General features: G+C 41.1%; 1 protein-coding gene across 2 annotated transcripts in view; it reads left to right on the top strand.

Moving 5' to 3' along the window:
• Nucleotides 1-6,063: 6,063 nt before the first annotated feature.
• Nucleotides 6,064-19,561, top strand: part of LOC133976567 (histone deacetylase 4-like) — a 56,170-nt gene continuing 42,672 nt past the window's right edge. Inside the window, exons 1-2 of one of the 2 annotated variants that reach the window (XM_062414789.1) lie at nt 6,064-6,202; nt 8,760-9,101. In XM_062414789.1, coding sequence (XP_062270773.1) covers nt 9,080-9,101 — 22 coding nt within the window. In that variant the 5' untranslated portion in view covers nt 6,064-6,202; nt 8,760-9,079. Of the gene's footprint in view, nt 6,203-6,330; nt 6,409-8,759; nt 9,102-19,561 lie in introns of those variants that run through there. The other variant, XM_062414790.1, reaches the window with a different exon arrangement.

Raw genomic sequence — 19,561 nt, 5'->3', positions numbered from 1 at the left:
TCCTTTTGAAGCATGCCCCACCCTTAAATTGGGAACCACTGCTCTATCTAACCCCCAAACTGTATCTAAAAGTAGCAAATAATGTTATATATAATAATCAGGGCCCACTTTTGTTACTTTAAGTATATATAGCCGATTGCAGGACTTTTACTTGCAATGGAGCACTTGTATTTGAGTACGTCTTCTACCACCAAACATGAGTCAAATCCTAGTCGAAATTATGACAGAAACTTTTTGTAACTGCAAAAATGTGCTTGCAGAGTCAGAAAGTCTTTTAAACCTACATTTATTGATCTAACACCAGGCTGCGGGACTGCTGAGCGCCGGTGGAGGTTTTCTAGCGCCGAGTGCCTCCCCAGTTTGGTTTTGTCTTAAGTCTCTGAATATGCCTATTTTTACCCAGACACCCTGGAACAACACGTTGGGTGGGCTTTTTGTCTGCCGTCATCAGGACAGCAGGGACCAGGAGCAACCCGTCATAACAACATTTCTCGGTTTATCACTCCGGCACGCTGGTTTACGTCTGAAAAGCGGGACACTCAGGGGTGCTGTTACTTTATAGGGAACACACACTGCCTGACCAGAACGTGGACGCATATTTATCCCTGTGTGTGTGCAGTTTTGTGTAAAGGTGCATGTACCGTACACACACACACACACACACACACACACACACACACACACACACACACACACACACACACACACACACACACACAAACACACACACACACACACACAGTATCAGTAATAAGGCCTGGGAGCTGTTGCTGTGTGAGAGGTAATTACTCCATGCAGCTCTGCGAGGCTTTGATGGAAAGTTTTAGACTAACTGGCTCGACTGTAAGAAGCCTTGACTCTGCTTCTTTTTTAACAAGAACTCTTTATGGCTCCTTTTGCTCTCTTTTCTCTCTTAAACGCTCCAGTTTCACGGCATCCTGGAAAGATTTTAGGTCTCGTTTTTTAAATATGAGCAAACAAGGAAAAGGCTTAATTCAGCTAATGCCACTTATTTACGTTGGAGGCTGTGTCCCATCACATGCCGTCTGATGTAAGATGTGTACAAGTCTTCTCTTTCTTCTTGGCAAAGCAACATTTCTTTATGACACTGAGGTCTGCCTGCTTTGTCTACGCGCCGCGTCTGACTCATGTGGGAGCGTGCTGGGTGAGACGACGGCTTCCCCTCTCAAACCACTAACAGCCAGTTGTGTGTGCGCTCTGCAAGTGGTCTGGTCCACAGCCTGTGTGTGATGTGTCTGCTGTGGTAGCCGAGCGGTCGTTTGCACAGGTCTTACACGCTCGCCTGTTGACTTTCGAGCCTGATCGCTGCTCCTCTTCCAGCCGCCGGCCCAAAAAAACACCATGTATTTTTGGAACATCATTACTCAGGATCTGTGTTTTTTAGTTTGAGCCATGTAAGGCACTTTGGTACAGATTCTTTTAAAGGCATCACTCTCCAAATAAGACCACTAGGTATTAACGTGAAGTGGGAGAAGGTGGTTGTTAGTCTCCTGGATGCAAAATAGTTAAACTAACATAATCAGCGATTTGGCAACCTGAATAGGATATTCACTGAATTGCAAATGTTCTGCTCTGGGCAATATAAACCAATCTAATCCCTGCTTTGACATCACTGCTCTGGACACACTCAATCGCACACATGCACATATACACAGATGTGCGTGTTTTATGCACGTCTGCGTCAGCAAAAAGCTCATAGACAAACAATACAGATGCAGATGTCCAAAACCAATGTGTGCTCCCTGACAGCTGGAGTATAAACTCTGAGTTTTTTGTGTAGAGTGTTCGACAGTGACGTACATCTTTGTAAGTACGATAAGAAGGTTGTGTATGTTTTGAGACAACTGTTGTAACTTATCTGTAAAGCATCATCGTTACAATAAGTCTTCACATTAATACTTCTTTTATAGCTTTTTATTGCTTTCAATTTGCTCAAAAAGCAACATAATGTAGTTTATGGATTTAAGCCTATTGGATTTTTGCAATATTGGTTAATAACTCAGATAATTTGCTCTGAGATTGTTTACACACATTCACGCCCTACTGAGGATGAACTGAACTTTTGGTGATCCTTTATTTTTTCCTCTGGCAGAATCAGCTGAAAAATTCAGTTTGTTCAGTACTGTACCAAATACCTAAAGACATTTCCATCCCCCTTAACTATAATATAAAAAAATGTATTCAGTATTATTCACACAATTTCCAAAGTTAGGAAATTCACATGACATAGGCAGCAAGTCCAGATGAAGCAGCATTTTGAGACAATCTAACTTATGTATCGTGATGTATTTCCGAGTGAAATAGGACAGACAGTCGGGACGTAACCTTGGGAGGAATTTAATTTGAACGCTGAAAAGTGGGCGCGTCATAATGAATCTTCACTCTGTGCCACTAAAAGTTGAGACTGATCGATGGGCGGATGTCATGATATTATTGGTTGTAATCGGTCGGTTCAAGCCTACGTAAGCACCTTTTATTTTACAGGAAAAAATATGATTGGATTTTGATATTAGAATACAAATGTTTTATTTTCATAGCATATATTATTAAACAGGTGCACAATATGGCTGGAGATGTGATTCAAATGGGTTAAACAGGCAATTTGTCATTTCACCTTCACTTTAAGAGCATTTGTAAGAGCTAGAAAACATTTAGTATTGTTTATCATATTATTAACAAATATAGTATATATTTACAAAAAAATAGCTCATTGCAAAAGAAGTCTATCAGCTGTTCAGAAAGCTCTTGGAGTAAATTTTTTTTATTTAAAATGAGATCAGATTCTTGGTGATGCAGGTTTTTGGTTTTTGGTTTTTGGAAACAACGCACAGATGAACGTCTGCAGCTCTGGAGGTTTTAGCCCTAAAGAGCTTACTCAAGCACAACAACATCAGAGATGCCTCCAAGACCGACCACCTTACGTAACCGATGCTCCGTAGTTCATCCACAGAAATTATAATCCTCTGTTTCCATGGATACGGCTGTCCCAACAGGCCTTCCTCGTACTCCAAAAGAGGAACGACCTCGATTAATGAATGCAAGTTGTAGCCGAGCAGCGCAAAGCTGGGACTGAGTTAAAAATAAAAAGATCTTCTGACAGCAATGATAGCGGCGATGGTGACTTAGGGAAGGTCAGTCAGGCGATCGCCCTGTTCGGAGTGCCCTCGAGCAAGATGATGAATTGTTGGCAGCCCCAGTGAGGCTGATCCTGACCTCTTATCTCCCTGTGGAGGAGGAAGGTGAAGAGTAAAAACAGCTGTTTTCCTCTCAGACAGTGAGGAAAAAATAAAAAATGGTGATAATTGAACTATAAGAATATTACAAAGATGTTAGGAGATAAAATACCTTAAAATAAGTTGCTGTGGGAGTAGTCGAGGAATATTATAATGATACTATAGCATCTAACCTTTGACTTGCTGGAAGATGTGGGATTGAGACCATGTAAGAAACTTTCCCCTTCAGCTATAACAAAAACAAATATCACAAATGATGCTGATGAAAAACTTCAGTCATGTTTAAACCATTTCTTCTCTTCAGGCCCAGAGTCTCAACCTATCTGAATGTATCTGTGAACTTCAGTGAGCCGTCAAAGCAGCCCGAGGACAGGAGAGGAGCTTCATCTACCTGCACTGGTGAATAATAACACCGTCTCTGCCTGCAGATGCAGCCTATAAAGAAACTGGTTAGCATATTACAGTAATCAAGCCGGCTCAACCAGGCAGCGACGTTGCAGTTTTGCCTGTGGGCGGCTGCTGAGATGCAAAATCAAATATAAAGTAATGGAAATAAAAGCAGATTGGATTAGAGTCGGCAGTGGGGAAGGCGTTTCATGTTGCAATGAGTGAGAATTGGATAAAAATGTTTGTTTCATTTTGACGCTGCTGGTTATGTGAAGTGTTGAGTAATGGGAGGAAGGTTAGTAATGTTGCGAGAGATCACTTTCTATCATCTGTGCGATTCTCTTCCTGTATTTGAGTGATTAATGATTTCTGTTGTTGGCGTGGATACATTTGTGGATGCTCTCTCACACTTGACAATGACTTGTTTAAATCTACAATAACTACAAAAAACAAGAATTACAAGGAGCATGACAGAGCAAAAATGTAACATTACAATCTCTAGATTAAAGCTTGTTTGTTCCTTGTATTATAACAATTAAAGCAGCCATATGGTTCATTTTGCAAGGATACTACATAAAATACACAACAAAACTACAATACAGTCATGTAGGCATATTTTAAGAGCATTATAGTCATACCATAGATATGAGAGAGATAAAACATATGATTGAATTGCTATAAAAGCCTCTCTGAGGCACACAGACTAACTTAATGTCTATTAAACTATTACAGGAACATCTTAGTTATGCTGTACTGATATAATAGGAGATCAATCTATCATACATTAGGATCGAGTTATTAGAAACACACTGCTGAGATGCAGAGGCTAACTAGAAGTGAAAGCTCATTACAGGTGTATATTCATGTGAATTCATGATTAAAATGGATAGAAAGCACCATAAAGTATAATTAGGTTGCTGTACATCATAATTGGAGTAGCATAAAGACATTAATTAACAGTGCAAGTATATTACATGGTTGTTTTTATGGGTGAAAACCAGCGCTGCTTATTAACAAAGATTTCTGTCAGCAACAACTATTCAATCAAATAATCATTTTAGTCATTTTTTTAATCAAAAGTGCTTAACATTTGCTGGTTGCAGCTTGTCAGATGTGGGGATTTGAAGCCTTTTCTGTGTCATACATGGTGGCAAACTGAATATCTTCAGATTTTGGCCTGTTGATCAGATAAAACAAGACATTTGAGCTCGTGAGCTCTAAGAAATTATGATGGGCATGTTTCACTGTTTTCTGATATTTTACAGACCATACGATTAATCTATAATGAAAATAATCATTAGTTGTGGCCCTAGTATAAAGTTATAACCATTTATTGGGTCACTGTTAACATAATAGATCCTAATATGAATAATATAGGTGTATTTTGATACTGTGGTTTGTATATACAATGCAGTGGTTGAAGTTATAAGTTATTGAAATATTTTACTTCAGTAAAAGTGGCAATAACACTGCATAAAAAGACTCCATTACAAGTAATATGTCTGCATTAACTTCATCCTACCAACATATTTAACATACAAGGACTACTGGCTGGGGTCCCAGGTGACCCCAAGAATGAACTACTGTATGAAACAACCTACATAGCAAAATGTATTTATTCTCAAAATATTATTCTTTATGTTAATGTATATTGTGGGGAAAAAAATAACATTTAGGGTCTTTGAAAGAGCACATGAGGAAATCTGTGTCTGCTATATCTGTGTGTGTCTGTCTCCTTTTCTACCCCCCTATAGTGTGTGATACTTTAAATTAGGACCCATGGCAAACATGAAATCTATAAATAGTTACATCAATTTAAAATTGCATGGGCAGAATTGGGTGGTTTCAACTGGGGTCCCCTGGGTCCCCAATACATTGTTGTTGTTTTTTTAAGTATAACAATATATGAATAATTGACAAAGTTATAAAACAAATTGGAATGATAGAATAATGTGAGCCAATGTGAGATATTACAAATAAGTCTACTGGGGTCTGTGGGTTAAAATATTAAATTTAAAGTATTGAAAGTAGTATTTAGTTTTATTCCACCACTGACTATAAGACTGTATAATAATATTATAGGATGCCACAAACTATAAAAACCCAATAAGGCAGGAAAAAAAGTTAATAAAAACTCACTGGGTGAAACAGAGTCCTAAAGGAGATATATATAAGATGCATGTTTGAATATTACAGTAATATCTCCTGCACTGCAGGACACTTCCGCAGACTTTCTCTTTATTAGTGACAGACATAATCACAAGCTTTCATCCAAATCACCACACCACACACACACACTCGCAGATAATCACATTTTCAGCAGGCTAACCCCGCCTCTGGTAAATGCAGGGGCGCTCCATGTGACGCTGCTGGGGCTGTAACAAAAATCCAGTATGGCGGAATCTGTCAGGAGATGAATTTTTTCGTCTCCCCCCTCCTCCTCTCTCTCTCTCTCTCTCTCTCTCTCTCTCTCCTTTGCGCGGAGTCTAACATGGGAGAGGAATAAAAAAAAACCCGCGGGACACATGTTGGGACGTGTGGCTGTCTCCTGGCGTGTTTAGGTGAGCTGTTGGCTACTTTGTGTGTCCTCTCGGGATGAATGTGTAGCCGAGCTGCGCTGCTTTGATGTTGATATTCAGGCAAAGGGGATGCGATGCACAGACAGGATTCATCAAAACAATGTCCGGGGCTGAAGTTTCCACTCCGGGGCTTCACCCGATTATTCCTCGCCGTTTACCTTTGAGCGTGAACCGTACCCACTCTTCTGGTAGGAGTGATTTTTTTCCCCCACATGTTTAAAAGCTACACATTTCCATACGATTTATTTTCTGTAGCGGGCGGGAAGTGTGTAGGCAATAAGGAGGGGAGGGTGTGGAGAGGGAGAGGGAGAGAGAGAGAGGGGGGGGGGGATTGAACAGGCGATGTTTATTATGCCGATTGTTGCTGAGCTATTTTTAGAGCGTGGCCGAGCTGTAGGCTTTAATGCAACATAGCCAGCACGCCTCTTTCGCCTTTATACCCGTGTTATTGGCGAGAAAAATGCGTAAAATGAAGGCACAGGCCTGCGTAAGTGTGCGTTTGAGAGTATGTGTGTGTTTCTGTGTGTGTGTGAATGGTTTCGGGATGGGCGGTGGTAATTCTCTGCATGCGTCAATCTTTCTTTTTTTTGTGAATGGGGGCGTTGAAGCTGTTAAAGCAACATCAAAGCAGCATATTAAGGCTGGTTTGAAGCTGGCGTGAAGCGTAGGAGAAGGTTTGTAGAGGGAGATCTTTGTGATTTTTAGTTGTTGTTAAGATATGTTAGGGAGTTTTAGGGCAGGCATTTGTAGCAGCTAGTGTGATGCATAGTGAATGTTAACTGATGCTTTTATTTGGGAGAAATCTATCAATTTTTTTGGTGCAAATTTAGTTGATTCCACTTGTTATTTCTCCCACCATTAAGTCTGTTTTTAACCCCATTTTCCAGCTCTGTGTGGTTATTATTTCTTCACTTTGGGCTTCAGGGCTTGTCTCCCCAGATCTGTCACCCTGCATCAAGCAAGCTCTTTTAGGGACAATGGCCTAGGACACACACACACACACACACACACACACACACACACACACACACACACACACACACACCCCCCCCCCCCCCCCCCCCCTCCCTAGACAGATGAGATGCCCCGGGAGAATGGTGTTGCTTGGATCCCCCCTGGAGTGTCAGTTACTCCCCGTGACACACACGTTTGCCCCCTCCTTGCCTCTCCCATCACAAAGCTCAAGTGCAGTGACCGACTTTTCTTTTTTCGGGGGCAATTTGTCCCATGACTGCACTGTCTGGCCCTCTTGTCTTGAGACCCAATCCCCCCCCCCCTCCACGCCTTTACACACACATCCATCCTGCATCAGAGGACCTCCGAGACCTCTGCCAACACACACACAAGGGCGTGAACATGCACGCTACCCCCACACCCACCTCGCCCCTGGGCAGTTTTGCCCCTTTCTATTCGTGGTGGTAAAGTCGACTTGATGCTCTGGGCTGGAGCCGTGATTACATCTGACACCCCTGCTCCAGGCTCCAGGAATTTGGGGCGACTCTCTGAAAACAAAGAAAAGAACAATCGTTTATTTCCAGAAACAACGAAAGGCCAATCAGTTACTTGCAAAAACAAAGAGAAGAATCAAAGCTTCCAGCTCTGTAAAAATCACACGTTCATGAGACTTACATGACTATGAAAGTAATACATGATACTTTTTCCCATATTTTTTCACCCCAGTCGAACAGGAACTATGTCAGGGGCAAGCAATTTATTGCCTGATTGGTTTACAGCTGCTTTGCAGTGTAAGCACGAAGTTTGGCTTAGGGTCGTATTGAGTTTTCGTCAGCTGTCTCAGGGTTTTTCACCTTAAAAAACTCGGGGTGTATATCTATCACAAGGACTCCATAATTGACCAGATGAAAAGCCGAAAATTTCAAGATGTGGATTAAAGATAAATATTTAAATTTAATTGACACTTTTTTCAGTCAGACAACTTTCAAAGATGGGTTCTTTTGCATTTCTCCATTGCCCACAACGCAGGTGTTTCCATTGGCGTACTGTACTTTTTTTGATGGCAGCACTGCTATAGAGAATGAATTTAACCACAGTTACTTGGTATAATCTTGCAGTCATGTGACACCAGGAGGCAGCAGAAGTTTCTTGTCGTTGCTACCCATGCAAATAGCATTTTTACTCTGCCAATATAAACAACTGATAAATGGACTTACTTTGTCTAACTGTAAATGCTATAAATCTTAGCCATGACGGACATAAAACTATCAGTTTCTTTTGATAATTATAGATGACCAGTCATATCAGATCTATACTGAAAGTGGAATCCAAGACTTTAATTGTCATCTCTAAATGAATGTCACGATCAATACTGTAAATCACTGGAAAACGTGCCATGTCTTGAGATATTAATAGAATATCTTGTTTATGTGCCGCTTTCATTTTTTTCTTTTTCTTTTCTTGCTTGTGTAAATCGTAGATAAAAACCTTAAATATCACAAGAATTTGCCCGTTCAGAACTTAAATGTTTTAGTTTTAAAGATAAAAAGGGGTGACATATTCCTTTGTTTCTTCTCTCTGATAGGTTGCTAGACAGTGATCGTTGGAGTAGTCAAACACAGAAGGCTCATGGGGATTGGCTGCTGCTGCCGCTGGACATCTGAAGGATCCTTGAGGGATCGTCCTGCTGGATCAGCCTGAACACACACTTTGAAAACACACATCCAAGGTTTTGGCAGGATAACGATCTCCCTGATTGCCACTCTGTAAATCACATCTGCACTTGCACACACACACACACACACACACACACACACACACACACACACAAACACACACACACACACACACACATTCACACACACGCCTGCTGTACTGCACTGGCACCTGACCGACCTGTCAGCGATGACGTCACACAGCCACCAAGGTAAGATCTTTGTCATTAGTGTTATACTTCCCGTGTCCTTGCTTGTCAGCATGAATTGTGTGTTTCACTCACATTTTTTTTATTGTATTCAAGCCTGTAAGATAAAGTTACACCATCACAGTTTGACTAAGCAACCTTTTTTTGGAGAATTTTAAGCCTCGAGTGACAGTAGAAAGCAAGGTGAGACCCATGCATCCAGCTGATATCGCCCTTTTTTCTTAATTTCTTTTTTACTAAGCTGATGCATCTGAAGCCTCTGATTCAGTTAGATTCTCTTTATTACTGCAGATGTTCATTTGCTTTTTTTGGAAATTAAAGGAAAATAAGCTATGTTCTACATTTTTGTTATTTTTACATCATCAACAAATCCCATGAAAAGCCCCAAACCAATGTTGCATTAGTTTGCTTCTCAGTACTTTCCAACTTTCCTACCCTTTCTGTGGCCTCAAGCTCATTCGTTCCTACTGAAGACGTAAATCTCTTAAAATGAGTCACAAATGTATAGTTATATTTTTAAAAAAAAGGCTTGTCACCTCCTAAAACAACTGGGCAGTATAGTTTTTAGCAAATGTTATTCAAACAATAGTGAATAGTACTTTTTAAGGACTGTTTTCCACTGTGAATTTGGCATTTTGTGCCTTTATTGGGCACCATACAGTACAGGAAACATAGAGAAGAAGAGGGGAATAAAATACAACAAACATCAATGACTGGATTTAAACTTGGGATGTGGCGGTTTCATGGTATGTGTCTTTACCACTAGGTCATCAGATGTTGAATATCAGTATTTGGATTCTTGTTTGTAAGAAAAAGAAGTTTGTCTTTAGATTTTTAGGGAAACAAAAAAGGTCAAAATTTGCTTTATTAAATATAGAATACTGAAACAACTTAATATCATAAGCATGCCAGTTTGGAAAAGGACAGAACAAGAGACACTAAACAAAACCTTTCAGCATCTTTTCACCTCTCATCTTTGTTATCAACCCTGAACGTGCACTGAAGAAACGCTGATCTGTCACTGCTGCCGAAATGTGTCAGAGCATCTTCAAGAAACTGTTCAACAGTCATGTGTGTAGTGATGAGAATTTAAACTCAAGAGAAATCTCTCCAGCGCTGCATCTGCCGCGTTGATGTATGTGAACGTTTTGATTGTGAACGTGGACAGTTTACGACGTGCTAAAACACGATAAAACATTTTAATCTGGTCTCGCGACTGTTAACGGGCTCGATTCAAAATGAATGAGCTCTGGAGGGTGAGAGGGAAAAAGTCCATAACACGGGCTCATTAAGAGAGTCTGCTTTCCACTTTGACACCTAATCAAGCTCAGTTTAGATGCTTTGGCTCGTGTTTTAGTGAGCTGATAAATAATTCGGTAAGCAGCTGGCAGATGAAAAGGTTAGCTTCCCGCCCTGGTCGGCGTGCTACCTGACAGTGTCGACCGTGTTTACTTTGTACACCTGGGAGTGTGTGCACTATAAATACCACAGCTAAGGTAACAACCAGGCCTCGAGGGAGATGAAGGATCTGCAGCCTCAGCCGTCGCCCTCTGCACTCAAACAACTCCATCAATGACACATGTGAGCGCGCCACAGAGGGTCAAGCAGGTATATCACACTCCGTTAAATGAGCCTGAGTTGCTCATGTCTCGTCCAGAGATGACATTTTGTCCACAGAGACGTCTCACCCACTCTTTTCTCCGTCCCCAAGTAGAGCCGAGCACATTACATCGTTAGATCAACCTCGGATTAGCGCGGCTCAACAGTTATCATTAGATAGCCTATTCTAATTCCTCCACGCTTTCACTCGTCTCCTCTTCAACCACGGGCCGATAGAATTAATGCCCCTCTAATCCAGAGAGATCATTTTGACAGTGACAGGTAAAATGATCAGAGGTGTGTCCATCACCTTTAAATCAACAACAATATACAGTAAAAAAGGATGGGTCACTAATCTGCGCTACTGTATTGGAGTTTTTCTTATCAACCACTATTGTTATTTTAACAATGTTACAATCAGACGGTGATACTGTAGATGATAAAAGCCAACGTCAATCAATTGTTTGGTCTTTAAAATGTCAGTAAATTAATATGTCGAGCTCTTGTTACATTACCAGGTCTGCATTTTTATTTTGGGGCTCTCCTGGAATATTTCTAAAGGATTTCTAGTCGAAAATGTCTTATTTATCTTATACTACCTCTTAATGCAGCCCCTCAGTTCAGCCTGTGTCTGAAACAGGCTCTTTTAGCTCCTGTTTCTTTAAGAACCCCCTTTCTGATGAGCCCGCTCTGTTAAGCTATGGAGGCTATGTAAACAAACTATAGTTGTTGGATTTCACTTTTTTTTTTCATCTCACATACATCAATGCATGGTCATGCCCAAATATGTCCCATATGCAGGTAGACAACGCAAACCACCTTAGCAACAAATGCATGCATGAACAATCTGACGTCAGTTTGAAGAGTAAGTAGAGGTTACTTTGCAAATTTCAGTGCAGGCTGAAGCCCTGGCGTTTGATTTGCAATAAGCATTATTACCTACATCCAACATAATAACAGCATGACAGCAGAAAAATTGTGTTATGGCTCCTTTAATAATGAAACTAAACGGGTAATCCTGGTTGTATAGTGTTTTAAGATGTTTACCATATAATCGCAATGTTGTTTGGTTGGAGACCTTTGTTGCATATGTCTCACATTTCCTGTCTTCATATGTATATAAACTAAGTGAACTCTTACAGATCTGACAGTTTAATTGTCTTTTAAATTCTCTTAAACGATATCTCCATCATCATTTCATCACAATAGGATTCAGTTGGAAAAAGACAAACAGTAGTGTTGAATCACTGCCCAGCTGTGAACACAGCCAAGGCAGGAAACTTCACTCCTCTCTGGCTACGGCCTGCAGCAGCTGATAGAGCAGATAAACTAACCAGCTCCTGTCAAAATATTACAAGATTTAGTAGTTTTTAATTTCTCACTCTGCCCTCCGCTACCTCTCATCTCCACAACGCCTTCCCACCAGAGGGGCAAAGAGGGCTACCTAGGACCTGCCAATCACCTGTGTTTACTCACCTCGCACCAAAACTAAAATAGCTGTGATCTTTTGTGCGTCCGGGAGGGACGATTCATACTTGCAGCTGCCGTTTCTCACTGTCTCGTTTGCCTCTGAAAAGCCTTCAGAGGGTGTCGGTTCCTCGGAGCGCTGCCCGACGTGGGCGTCAATTTGAGGTGTTGCTTTTCATATTTGAATGACAGCTCGGAGACACACTTGTTGGATGTCGGCGCATGCAGGGAGACAGACAGAAACATTTAAAGACATGAAATGCGAAAAGCACTCTGACCTGGTGGCGCCTGTCAGAGTAAGGTGTACGCTCTGTTTTAAAGATTTCTGTTTAATCATTTAGAAATGGATACAGGGAAAATGTCATCTTTCGGCTTTAGGTTGCATCGGGGTTGTCTGCTACTGCTACTGTTAAGCTGAATTTGTTTTACATTTAGTGTTAATTAAACAGCATTGGCTTTGTTCTCGGGGTGAACAATGAGACTCTCACATCCACGGCTTTGTTGTACTCTTGTGTTTGCAGTGTGATCTGAAGCTGCCAACTTTTTCTGAGCTATAATTTCCAATCAGCTAGCAGCCCTCTAAGTAAAGCCGTGTGTGTGTGTGTGTGTGTGTGTGTGTGTGTGTGTGTGTGTGTGTGTGTGTGTGTGTGTGTGTGTGTGTGTGTGTGTGTGTGTGTGTGTGTGTGTGTGTGTGTGTGTGTGTGTGTGTGCATGTTCACCCTCATGCGGTTATGTTTGCGAGCGTGCCTGCTTGTGTGCCATTTTTGTAATCTGTAAATGAGCTTACTAGCACGCACGTTTTTTTGATCCAGGACTTACTCATTTTCTTTATTACGGCAGCAGCGGGATTTTTAGATTAAATATAATTTACCATAAATCTCTTCCTAGAAAAGTGAAATGTAAAACGCTTTGTTAGGTTTATGTTTCCCGGAACAAAAGGGGGTCAGACTGATAAGGCCGTCACATCAGTCTTTTTTGCGGGCATATCAGTAAACAGGCTGGAGTGTTTGCACAGGAGTGATTACTCTGTGTGCCGAGAGCTTTAGCATATTAGCCGGCGACATTTGTTTTACACTCGTGCTTAGCAATGAGCTAACATGTTGACTGTGCTTTATTGAACAGGGCGGTTTCTGCAAATGTTACGCTCAGGAAGGCAACGGTTAGCCTTACTGTGGACACACACACACACACACACACACACACACACACACATACACACACACACACACACACACACACACACACACTGTCTCATTAACTTTTTTTTTCCAGAAAGCTCAAATCATGACAGGTTACATGCTGAATCAGTAGATTTGTTTATGTTTCCGTGGCAACAACCCTGTTAAACCTATTAAACGTTTGTTTTTCGCCAAAGCATGAATTACTAACTTACACTAAGATAACTTCAAGCCAGTATGATTGTTAATTAATGATTATCTTCGTTTGGTAACTGATTGACTCGTTTAAAAGTTTGTTTAGCTGTACATTATCCTTTACTCGGAAACATCATCATAGCGAGGGCCAGCTGCTTTCCAGTGATTCTCTGGGGTCCCTCTGTGGTTGTGGTCACTTGCCAAGGACCCCTATCAGCTCTTGGTGACAGTATGGGATGCCCCCTGTCCAGATAAAGAGGGGAACTATACCAAACCACACGTTTCTGTGTGTTTAAACCACATTCACTTAACTGAGGATGTGAGAAAAACACCCCTTCCCATTAGGGGCAAATGTATAATGTAGAGAAACATATTGTTATTGTGTCCTAAAAAAACCTTCACCCATTTATAAAATGCAAAGGTTAAAAAAGGGAAAACCCCAAATTTGTGATATGCAAAACTTTATTTAAACTTTATTTAGAAGTTTGTTGTGGACTTTGAAGTCACTTTCATGCCACAGATATAACAACTATGAAGAAAATGACAACAAAGGATTTGTAATCTGCACATTGTAACTTGTACTGTTTATGTCTGTGCATACAACCAGGCCAAGAAATACTGTGTGATACAGCAGAAGAAAGTTAAATCTAATTTCTCATATTTACAATGGAAAAAGTGACAGTATGATGACAGATGACCGTACGTACATCATTTTATTTTCATCTTTCTTGGAAAAATTGGTCCACATTCATTACTAGTGTCAGTATTTTTGCAGAACCCTGCCTCATTTCAGATGCTTCATTGTGAAACTGATGTTGGCAACATGAGCTTTAATTGAAAAAGACAAAGAGATGAGTTTAAAAAAAAGCCTCCTCAGGTGCTCCAGTGTCTTATTAAAGAGAGATGGTGAAGCCACTAGCTGGCAACAATTATTTTTTGTCTTAGTCAGAAGTGCATGGGCTTTCCAGGAAAGTCTGCAGTGTTTACCACTGGAGCAAGAACTGGGTCTGCATATGACTCATCCACACACACACACACACACACACACACACACACACACACACACACACACACACACACACACACACACACACACACACACACACACACACACACACACACACACACACACACACACACACACACACACACACACACACACACTGAGGCCAGCAAGTGGTAAGTAAGTGCCAAGGTACAGTATGTGATTATTTGTGAATGAGAGGGTTGAACTTTACATTGTTATTTGAGATTTAAAAAATAACACATTCCACCAAAAGCATTCCTATAGCGGCATATAACCCGTGTTCAGATCAGATTCCCACTGCTTTATTTTGCAGGGTCGGTGTGGGCGTGAGCACCTTTTACGGCTCTGAACCTGTGAACTTGACACAGTGCTCCTTTCCTCGAAGGCTCAGTGGTATCTAGGCTACAAGCACAACAGTTTCTAGGTATATATACAACCTTCAAATACAATAAAAACAGGAAGGACTGTGAAACACAATCAAATGAACACTAATTAGTACAGGTGAGGGAGTTGCATTATTTGGGCTGTTATTCAAGATTAGCGGAGTCTCCTCAGGCAACTCTACCTACGCTGCTTTTCATATAATATACAGACTGTTGTTTTGCACAAACTTGTTATGTTTGTGCATCGGTGAAGGCTTTGTTTATATAGACACAGATTAAAATGGAATTGTAAGAGTGTGTTTATATTACCTACCAGTTTCCCTCATGATTTATTATTTGCCTACAGTCTCTTTACTCTGTCGGTTTTAAAAACTCATGCAGTGTCAAATGCACTTGAAACAATGCCCTAAATGAAGATATACTGTATGAGGTGACAGTACAGTTTCTATTGTCACCCACCTGACTTACTTCCTGGTTCTGAATTTTCATTTCTGATATGAAAACACTCAGTCAGTCAAATATGGAAACTACTGTACAAAGGCAGAGAGTAATATCAACAGAAATTTTGAAGATGACAAAAAAAGTTGAAAGATTTGGGGCTGCTGTTAGGCAAACAATAAACACCAATTAAAACAGAAAAATAAAGGAATAATTTCAACGAAAATCAACTACATCAAGCTGTTTAGTTGCACTGCTTCTGTAGTAATTACGGTACCCTAAAGACTTGTTCAGATTTGACTAGTCTGCCGTAATTACTGTAGAGGCAGCGCAACTCAATTTAAAAGTCCATTTAAAAAAATCTGACTCTTGTTTTAACTCAGTTTTGACTATGAATTTACTAACTGCATTGTGCTGCTGTATGACAAGAAACATAGAAATTCACTGTAATGGGTTGTTTTGCCCTGTGGAAAATACTTTTCATACTGTACAAGAACAGTTAAGGAAGCTTAGCTTAGCATAAAGGCCAGAAATGGGAAGAAGTGACTAGCCTTGCTCTGACTTAAAATAACAAAATCGTGTTAGTTTGCTAACTTGCTAGCTTAGCTAAGCTTTCTTAACTTAGCTAACTGACTCCTGTAGGCCTGAAACATTTAGTAAATGATATGATTAGTCGATCAGGTAGAGGATTTGCAGCTTATCTCTGTTTTTATAGCACTGTAAACTGAATATTTGGGGGTTCTGCTGTTGGTTGGACAAAACTAGACATTTGAGGATGTCTTCTTGGGCTCTGGAAAACTGTGATGATGCGCTCAACCCCTCCAAAAACAAACACCTCATCGTGGCTTTCAACAGGGTGGACGCCCTGGTACATTAGAAAAGCTCTGTTTTTAATTGGTATTAGGACAGAGACAGCAGAGAGAGAACATGAGCTAATGAAAGGAACGGGACGCATCTTTTGTCCGTGTGTCTTTTGTCTCATCCCACTCGAGAAACGGGATACAGTTTGTTCTGCCAGCGAGCTGTCAGCGGCAATTACGGTTTACACTGCCGCCTCGGAACCCCATCCTTATGCCTTTTTGCATTGGTCGCCAGGCCGAATGCTTAGCGACCGAAGCTTTTACAGTTGTATTATCTCCTAGCAACCATATGCGCCGCTATCATGGACGTCCATTAAAACTTGGCTTTGATGATGATTTTTCACCATTTTCTGTCATTTTATAGAGCAAACAACTAATCAGATTAATCAATAACGAAAATAATAATTTGTTTCCCCAAATTATTATTTTCGCTCTGTCTTTTGTCCCTGTGTCTTTGTCTCGTCCCAGCTGAGAAACGGGATACAGTATGTTCTGCCAATGAACTGTCAGCGGCAATTAAGGTTCACACTGCCGCCTCTGAACCCCATCCTTGTGCCTTTTTGACAAGGTGCTCTACAATGTTTGACAGGAAACGTGAATGCCTGGCCTGGGCATCAAGGAAACGCTACTGTTATTTGACCAGATCAAAGTGTGATCCATTTCTGGACTTGAAACATAAAAGAAAAAATCATAAAAGTCATAATGATGCACCTGTTACTCTCTATGCATAGTAGATGCAGAACAACTCACACATTGTGGGTGTTTGTACTTGTGAAGCATTCGGCCTCACGATCAAAGCTTTACAGTTGCATCACAAATCTCCTAGCAACCATTCACCAACCATCATGGACGTTAAGACTTGACTGTGATGGACATTTTTATCATCATCATTTTATAGACCAAGCCACAAATCAAATTCATCAATAATGAAAATAACAATTTGTTGCAGCCCTAATCTCCTGCCTACTCTAACTATTCACTGTACAGACATGAGTGTGGTGTTGATCATCTCATCTATTTCCCAACAAAAGTACTGTACTGTTTTTTTCTGAATCTGGTCTGAAAACTGGACCTTTTTTTCCTCCATAGTCCTGGTGTGTGTTATTGTTCACTTTTACTTTGTTGTCTGTTGGGAGTTGTGGCGGGGATGGCGAGGGACTGCTGCTGACGTCAACAGTACTACGGACGACATAGTGAAGGGTGTAACACAACACTCACACATATACCCTGGTGTAGGGTTTTCCTTCCGTTGCGTAGGAAAAATCACACAAGAGTCACCGAAGAGCTTACCACACTGTACAGGCATGTGTGTACACTCACAAATAAACAATCTCATATCGCTTATGTCACCTTTAAGAAATGGTACCCAGGTGTGTCGTAGGTGTTAAGCGCCCACACCTCCTAAAGGATCATGACTGATCATTACTAAAATCATTGGGGCTGTGTCTGACCCTCTCAGGTAATTGTTGTCGTGACCAAAAAGTAATCTTGTAGGTTTATTAGGGCAGGCTCTTATAAAACCTACAATATCACCGTGCTGCTGGCAGTCTTCTTTCTCTTATCACAAATGCTAGAGCCTGAAAAATGATTACTTGGAGGGATATGATTTTCTCTTTAGGGTTTTGACATCTTAAATTACCATTCATTTGTATATAATAGTAACTGTTTACTCCCTCATGATTGCAGATTTTCATTTTTTGACAGCCAGCAGCTTTCTCCCATTTTTGCCTCATGTGAACCATCTCTGGTCTCACCCCTGTCTTTGATAAACACCACAGTACAGTATGCACACAGATCTCCAGATGGCTATAAGTCTATATTATGGATTTGCTTTTTATTACACCTGCCAGATGCTATTAAGGAGGCAGCGGTGTCTTAGAGATTTAAGGAACGGTCTTAGGACTGGCTTGAATCTCTGACTAGCTTGTAAATGGAAAAAAATGAATGAGAAGCACTTTTCTTTCACCCAGTAAAGGAAAGTGAGGAAACCGGTCAAGTAGAGCTGCTCAGTGGTCCAACAAGGCCACGGTTGACCTACAGTAGACATGACAGGTGTGTAACTATTGGAGTGTGAAGTGAGAATCTCAAAGATTTAACGTAAAATACAAGTGAACCCTCCTCTGCAGTGATTGCCTATAGAGAGATTTGCTAAAAAAAAAGGCCAAAGTATAAGGACGGTTTAATTTACATTTCTCTCTACCTATTTCCATTTAACAGCCATTCAGTGACCCTTTTTCATCCACTTCTCCAAATGTATGCGATCACACATCACACTGCTTAAATCCAGGGGTGAAGGGGTTAAAAGCTTTCACTGCAATAAAAAGGGCCCGGCTTATCCCTGAGTCTATTTTTAGAAGCACACACACAAGATATGCGCACGTGTGTGCATGGCGAACAAACAATCATTATTTTTGGTCTCCCGTGTTGATTCTTCTCTTCACAACTGAGCGGTACGTTGCCGTGTGTCGTGTTTCTAAAAAAAGGAGCATGGGACAAGTGCATGCATGACACAACCGCTGCCTCTTTGTACAGCGGTCATTGTGATCTGAGCATTAGCCTCATTGAAGGTAATTTCAAGCCTTATTGTCACGTTTGTCTGCCGTCCACTTGTGCTGACATGTTGTTTCTATCCTACAAAGCCAAATTACGAAATTGTGGCAGATTGCAAAATGCACTTCAGCGGCGTGTTCCCACAATGCCGCACCCTCCCTCCCTCGCTGGAACCAGTGAACAGAGATGAGTTTCCTGCCAGCCAGACAGTTTGTCAGTTCTGTCCTCCCATGTGCCACCAACTTGGCTGAACATGACTACCAGTCCATCTCAGAACAAACCCAGGGGGGGTCCCTCGTGCAACGACTGACCCCCTACATGCACAAGCTCAGCTTTGTCCTCGGGCACCCACTTGGTCCCGCCACACCCATCCCCCTCCAAAAACAAACACATCATCATGGCCTTTATGCAGGGTGGACGCCCTGGAACATTAGAAAAGCTCTGTTTTTAATTGGTATTAGGACGTAGACAGCAGAGAGAGAGCATGAGCTAATGAAATAAAAGGGATGCATCTTTTGTCCGTGTGTCTTTTGTCTCGTGCCAGCTGAGAAACGGGATACAGTGTGTTCTCCCGACGAGCTGTCATCGTCAATTACAGCTTACACTGTCACCCATCCTTGTCCCTTTTTGACATGATGCTCCACATTGCCTGACATTGAACATGGACGTCTGGCCTAGGTATCACGGAAATGCTACAGTTATATCGCAGATTACAGTGTGATCCATTCCTGGTCTTGAAACACAAAAAAATATAAAAGATATTAAT

The sequence above is a fragment of the Scomber scombrus genome, chromosome 24, assembly GCF_963691925.1.
Source record: "Scomber scombrus chromosome 24, fScoSco1.1, whole genome shotgun sequence".
Taxonomy (NCBI): Eukaryota; Metazoa; Chordata; class Actinopteri; order Scombriformes; family Scombridae; genus Scomber; species Scomber scombrus.
The sequence above is the reverse complement of the archived record's forward strand: the minus strand, read 5'-3'. Positions and strand labels throughout refer to the sequence as shown.